Consider the following 7,580-nt stretch of genomic DNA (forward strand, 5'->3'; position numbering starts at 1 on the left):
TTAGTACCTATGTATGTGTATCTGATTCAATTTTGTCCCAATTTTTTTTAATAATTAAAATATATTTGTAATCCAGTTTCTATAAGATTAAAAATAATTAAATATAAATATTTTTACAAAATTAAGTACTAATATTTATATTGTTCCTCTCAACCAAATTTATTATTTATATAAATGTTATACTAATATTTTTTATTAAAAATGACTTTTTAACATATTACTTTATTAATTATTTTTTATTAAGTACTCATGTTTTGTTATTTTTTTTTAAATAGAACAATATTGTCTCTTACTAATTTTAAACCAAAATTCTATTGGTTTGAATGTTATACTAATTTTTTTTATTATTAAAAATGACTTTTACTACTAAATTTTAATATAAATATCAAATACTTAATTTTTGTTAAACTTTTATACTTAATTACTTTTAATTTTATAAAAAAATGGATTTTAATTATTAAAAAAAATTGGGACTAAATTGACTCAGATACACATACTTAGGTACTAAATTAAAACAAAAAAAACATATATGGGGACTAAATCGAAATCAACACAATGACATCTATAGCGATACTGACACGTGGCACTGACAATGCCATGTGTCACACTCAGGGACTTGACACGTGGCACGTTGACTAACGACGTTAGTCAACTCTGTCTGAAAGGGACCTAATTGAAGCACTTTTTCAAAAGTTGGGATATAATTGACACTATTTTTAAACCGGGTACCTATTTAATACCCTAGCCCCAAACTTGGTACTATACGACTAATTATACCTAATTTTAACTAAGTTGTTATCCTTGTAACTTTAGCTCAATTTTTTATGAAAAAAAAAATTATTTCTCACTTATATTCATCATTAAATATAATTAAATAAATAAATATTTTTAATAATGTATTTGACACCTTAATTTTACTTATATTAAAAAAAACATATATGAAAATTTGTTAACTTTCCTAAATAAATATAAGAATTAATTAAGTATTAAGTTAGTTGAAAATTTGAGAACTTTTGAAATTTGAAAAACTTTTGTTCCGTATCTAACAAATTTTATAATATATTGAGTACTCAATTTAAAATTTTAAAATTTTATTATATAATTTTATAACTTAACAAATTTTTAGGTTTGTAACTTTTTAATCGTATAACTTTATAATTTTATAGTTTATAGTTTTATTATAACGATCCAAATTTCTTCTAATATATATTCATTAAGTACTCAATAACAATAAGGTCTTTGGCTTTGTGATATTAATAATCGAAGATGAACTGATTCATGTTACAGTTTTTAAAGTTATACCACATCGTGTTTCAAAATATATTCAAAATCAACTCATAAGTACTTCAAAACATATAATAGTAACTTATTAAAATTTTTTTAAAAATGGATTATTCAAGATATTTCTATACTAATCCCTGAGTTTTCCATTTCAACTCCTACGCTACTGTCACCCTAAGTTCCTAACACTGCTCTATATATAACAATATATGATCATTGCATTAGAAAGAAAACAAGAGACACAACTAATGCATAAAAAGATGATGAGCAATAATATACCAATAATAATAACATATCAAACTAATTATAAATAATATCAAAGTATATTTGATACAAAATAAACTTTTTAACCATCTTACCTCATTTCTTCATATATTACTACACAAATACTCACTCAGTGCATATTATCTTTAAAGACCAACATAAAACTCACATAATGCATTTAAAAGAATAAGCTTCGTATGAAGACAGTAATAACTTATAATAAAGATTATCAAAACAAATCTTTGCTAGAAATCAATCCTTAACTTAGTCCCTTTTTTTTCATTTATACAACTTCATTACTTAATTCCAATAACTCATTCAACAATACATATCATTACATGAATCAGCCAAAAAAATGCAATTAGTTCACATTCATCAATTCAAATACCAGGTACATGGCTCAGTACAATGGCTTAAACAAACATCATACCAAAGCAAATCAACAACAAAATAAATATAGACCGTGCTTTGGAAAGACGAGTGTATTGAATGGACTCATGAGACTATGCACCTGTTATACTTACCACCATCCCATTCTTTTTTACAACTTGTTATCAAATATCAAATGGAACTCACGCATCTCATCCAGTCATGACAGGGTTAACCTCATTAGCTCCCTGAGTATGATCATCTTTCATATCATATTGTCTGTCAAGTGAAGTCTCCTTCGACTCTAACCACCTAGTTATTTTTCCTCTATGTGAGTTAGATATTAGTAGAGTTAGGATAATCTCATATAATAAATCTCATTCAATACACTTTAACTGATCCTAGATTAGTAATCCCCCTTGGAAATAACTAATTTAAACTACTAAATCACAACAAAAATTTTCAAACAAATATACATCAATGGACACAACTCAATTCAATCATCATTTCAAATTGAGATATGAAAGCATTATTATAGATTTCTCCAATATAAAATCTTTAAATTCTAGAAATTTCTTGAAAAACCCTTGTTTGTAATCAATTACACTCGACATGTAATTGATTACCAAAGAAGATAACATATGTATCCATGTTCCTAATTAACTCATCAATCAAACAAAATTTCAAAATCACATATTCTAACTATGTAACCCAAATTAAACAATGGCAAAATTAAATTCATAAATTTCTCAACAATAGATACATCAATAAACTTCATATTCCTTAATAATTCAAATCCTCATATCTTTATATTCTTATTTTTATATGCTTCTACTCTCTTTAAGCATTACCATTCATACAATAATACAGTCATAAGTATAATCATTTCATTACATCAGAGACACTCAAACAACCAAACCCAAAGAAATCACTTAATCATGCAATCACAAAAATTACATTCAATTAATAAAGTTTCTACGCATCTAACTCTTCCATCAATATTTACATAACAATTTCATAATGTAATAACGTTGGTAAATTCAACCCCACTTGGGAACTTCACAGTACAAACCCAAAAATATTTTCCTTTCACAAATTCTTAACTTTCTCTAGTCCAAGAAAAATATCACCACTACAAATATTATGCATTAAACTTGTACTTCTCTTAGGAAGTTCTCATTTTTTTTCCAACAACATTCAATCAAAACAATCATACCATCAATTAATATTTTTCCAAAAATAAAAGATTAGATTATAAAAGAATGAGAATAGCTTCCCTTACTTGATAAAGTTTATATAACTTTGCTTTCCTCACCTAAACAACATCACATGTGAAACATAACTACCTACAAAATCAAAGGTCCGATAAACGATGAAGACAAATTTTTCAAGATCACAAACAGATAGGGATTCATTAAAAGAGGTGACATGAAATTGAATATATACTTGCATGTAAAGAAAACAAATTGCTCTTGGAGAAGGGGCAGAATTTTCAAAGTCACCATTAAGATAAATTGATTGAGGGTTTTAATAGGATTGTTCACGTAGATTACTAGTGTTGATTCTTCAAAAAGGATGGAAGCTGATTCAAAATTTTGGAAGAGAAAGGAAAGCTTCTTGATCAAGCGAGGGAACTTTCATTCAAGAGAAAATGACACTGCTTTTCCTATTATGAGACATCTCAAGAACATTGGAATTTCTATTACGTAAATTATTGGATCGGACTGAAACTTTGACAGTTGGTCCTAGACATATGATTTTTTACTATGATCATTGAGATATTTGATTTGAGGTATTTGGGTAAAGTAATCTTTTTCGCTATTTTGATTTTCTTAATAAAAATATTATTTTTTATACTAATGCAATAGAAAATAAATGATGAATTATTAACATTTAAATTGAAATAAATAATAGGTGATTGATGTTCTAAGATGAGTTTGGATTGAGGTAAATGATATATGTATGACATGTGATAATTTAAGATTACATAAGGACGTCAATGATGTTTAAATGTTGAATGAGATAATAATATGTGGTTATGAAATGATGAATGTGGATTGGTTTTCAAAGGGAAAGATCATCCACTTTTGTGTTAGGTGTATTGAGTTAGGACTTCGAAGGAGATTATCCAAACTTTACTAGATATTTTAACTCATATAGAGGAAGGTATTTTGTTGTTATGTGTTGAAATGATGTTATATGATTGGATGAAATTGTTGTATGAGATTGTTTATTTTACATTAATTGATTTTCTATTTAAAATTATAAGTTGTTTCTGTTTTAAATATAATAGTTTACGCTTGTTTGTAATTGTATTTCTTTTACTATAATCGTATGTACACGGAGCATCGGATACTACAAGTGAGGAAACCAGTAGCAATGTTGCTTTGGAGTGTAATAGTGTGAACAACCAACTATGTAGAGCCTTTTGTATTACGTGTTGTTCCTCTTTTCTTTTTTTACTGAACTTTATATTTTGAAAAACTTCGAATGTATATATATATATATATTGAGGAATATTGCAGCTTTATGTGTAGTATCAAATTATGAAATGCTTTAAATCAGTAAATGACCTCTATTAATTTGGGTGTTACAAAAGCAAACCATTCAAATCAATTTACATGATATATAAATATATGGTCAACATATTCAACTTCACCAAATGTTCTAAAGAAATAAAGAGATTAAGCCATTGCTCCAGAAGGTAAACAAAGTTCCAATACAAAACATATTATAAGCACGCGGTTGGAAAATTTGACTATCATTTTTGTTCTACCATCATTGGTCCTAACTGTACAAAAAAAATCAGGTAGCATATCAAGAGGAAGAGTCTTTCACTCCAAAAGCATCTGCAAGATTGAAGTTCAAATTGCCTTTCATGGTTCTGCTTCTGCCAACATCCGGATCACCCCTTTTCATCATTGCTGCAAACTCTGAATAATCAATTCTTCCATCCTGAAAAACAACGATACACAATTAGGACCTAAAGAAAAAATGCCTCAAAGATAATTTCAAACAAACACTATATATCACAGAAAGAAAAGCCTTATTAAGTATTTAAAGTTGTCCACAAAGGACCTGTTATCAGAAAGTTATTTCATTAATTTTAGAGATAATCATGTATTGGGAAAACTAAAAATGGAATCAACAAGTGTTAGAGAAAATGCAAACACAATTACAGGAACTTACATTGTCTTGATCAATCTCTCTGATCATCTCATCTAGATGTACATCGCCAAGGCCAAAATCCTTGGTAGCCTGCTGAAGCTCATCAAAGGTGATGTAACCACTACCATCTTTATCAAAATAGGAAAAAGCAGCAACCAAATTCTCCTCTCTCTCCATCTTATTCAAGTGCAGTGTAGCAGCAAGAAATTCACCATAGTCTATACTTCCACTGTTGTCTATATCAGCCTGCCAAATTAGAGAATGTAATGAATGATCACCCAACTCATAATTCATAATAATAGTAATAATACAAATAATCTACCTACCGCCTCCATAAGGGATTTGATTTCAGATTCCATGAGATTAGAGCCCACACTTCTCAAACCCTCCTTCAGTTCTTCAAAAGTTATTGTCCCACTGTTGTCTGTGTCAATCATTTTAAATAACTCTTTCAATCCACCTATTTCTTCCTCTGAAAGTCTTTCAGCAATGACCTGAAAACAATACTTAGATGTGTCAGCGCAACCAGACTGTGTAAAAAAGGGACAGAGCATATAAAATTTATAAAGTTCATATGAATTGCTATTTTGAATCAAAGAAAGTATATAAATGATTTAATCATCATTAACCGGAACAAACAGAAATCTAACAAATGATAAAATAGCCATCAAATGGAAACTGGCACTTCTGTATTTAGCTACCCTTATTTTCTTGTGTAATATACATTCATCATCATCATCATCATCATCATCACAGCCCTTATATATATGACTTACAAGTTATGAACTTATCCCATTAAACAAGTAAACAAAAATCTGAGGAAGAAATTTAATATCATTGTTGAAATGAAACAGAAAAGGGTAAGGCGTGTAATGATAGGCAAACATACCCTTAATGCCATCTTCTTAAGTTTATTCATTGCTGAGAAATGCTTTAGGCGCGTCAAAACAGCAGAGTCCAGAGGTCTGTCAGGTGCAATATCATCAACAATCCAAGGGTTACCTGGTTATACAAGACTCCATAGTAGTTAAATCTGCTACAAAGCTTTGATAATATAATGATCTGGCATACACCAGCAGCACATGAAAATCCAGTGACGACTAGTACTCAAGGAACTCACATAAAACTTCGTGAGCAGAAACTCTTTTCTTAGGGTCCCTGTCTAACATCTGTTTTACCAATTCTTTTGCACTTTCTGAGATATTTGGCCACGGCTCAGAAACAAAATCAAGCTCTCCGTTTATAATCTGTCTGAAAATTCCTGCTTCACTCTCTGAAGGTAATATAAAAAGTGAAAGCAACTCAGGCACAACGAGGATAACAGTCCAAGAAATAAACAGTAAACATTAGAATCGTTACCAGCCCAGAAAGGTGGCACCCCACTGAGTAAAATGTATAGGATAACACCAGCGCTCCATACGTCCACTTCTGGTCCATAGTGCTTGCACAACACTTCAGGGGCAACATAGTACGGACTTCCCACTACATCATGAAAGGCTTGTCCTGAGGACAAACAACAAAAGTGAATACATATTGGTTTCTTTTCGGTACTGACTGAACATATAAAGGGAAAAAAATTTGTCCAACATCATGAAAAAAAGAATAAAATCGCATCAGATGCAGAATATAGGTATTCAATTCAATCGATTGGTCCAAACTATACATGTTTCTATCCAAAAGGGAATCATGGAATCGAAGCTACATTTTCCTACCACATAAAAAGTCTCGATGAAATCATGACCACAATTTACAACGTTTGATTGTAGACCGTACCATACATCATGAACATTGGCAAAATCAGCAGACATGTATATGCAATACAAATAGACTAAACTTATATGCAGGTGCTTTTGTTTGAAAAATGGAACAGAGAAGAGATGAAAAGAACCTGGCTTGTGGAAGACAGAGAGGCCAAAATCCGTGGCCTTCATAAGGGCATCTTCACCAGGGGTATCAAACAAGAAATTCTCAGGCTTGAGATCCCTATGCATAACCCCAAGCGAATGGCACGCCTCCACCACCCCAACAATGGTCTTTATCAACTTTGCAGCCTCTCTCTCGCTGTAATGCCCCTTCTGAATGATCCTGTCAAAAAGCTCACCCCCTGCACACAGCTCCATCACAAGGTGCACGAACACAGAATCCTCGTACGTCCCCTGTATCTGAACAACGTTGGGATGCTCCGACAAATGGTGCATGATCTGAATCTCCCTCCACACGTCTTCATAATCCTCCTGACACAGAAGCTTCCTCTTCGGGATCGATTTGCATGCGTAGAGCTTCCCCGACGTCTTGTGCGTGCACAGGTAAGTGGTCCCAAATTGCCCTTGTCCCAGCTTCTTCCCCAGAACGTAGTGGTCCCTTAGTCTCGGTGTTTGATACGGTAACACGCTGCGTTTCGCTGAAAAACCATGCTTCTGCATTTTGTTTGTTCTCTCTTTTTCTCTCCCTCTCAACTCCTAAATGTTTCTGTGGGGGAGGTTTGAATGAATGTGATA

General features: G+C 31.2%; 1 protein-coding gene across 1 annotated transcript; it reads right to left on the reverse strand.

Moving 5' to 3' along the window:
* Window positions 1-4,520: 4,520 nt before the first annotated feature.
* Window positions 4,521-7,580, reverse strand: LOC114190006 (calcium-dependent protein kinase 4-like). Its single transcript, XM_028078743.1, has 7 exons — window positions 6,971-7,580; window positions 6,442-6,585; window positions 6,203-6,355; window positions 5,972-6,084; window positions 5,409-5,576; window positions 5,104-5,328; window positions 4,521-4,869 (listed from the first exon to the last, which is right to left on the reverse strand). Exons 1-7 carry the CDS (start codon window positions 7,503-7,505, stop codon window positions 4,732-4,734), a joined length of 1,476 nt encoding a protein of 491 aa, XP_027934544.1. The 5' UTR covers window positions 7,506-7,580; the 3' UTR covers window positions 4,521-4,731.

The sequence above is a fragment of the Vigna unguiculata genome, chromosome 7, assembly GCF_004118075.2.
Source record: "Vigna unguiculata cultivar IT97K-499-35 chromosome 7, ASM411807v1, whole genome shotgun sequence".
NCBI lineage: Eukaryota > Viridiplantae > Streptophyta > Magnoliopsida > Fabales > Fabaceae > Vigna > Vigna unguiculata.

What these genes read in the sequence shown, in the direction of transcription:
- LOC114190006 (XM_028078743.1), bottom strand. Translation starts at nt 7,505, where the DNA reads ATGCAGAAGCATGGTTTTTCAGCGAAACGCAGCGTGTTACCGTATCAA. An exon ending in CTCTGTCTTCCACAAGCCAG is followed by an intron (nt 6,586 to 6,970) that starts GTTCTTTTCATC and finishes GTTTGTCCTCAG; the next exon opens with GACAAGCCTTTCATGATGTA. An exon ending in TTAAGAAGATGGCATTAAGG is followed by an intron (nt 5,577 to 5,971) that starts GTATGTTTGCCT and finishes TATTGTTTTCAG; the next exon opens with GTCATTGCTGAAAGACTTTC.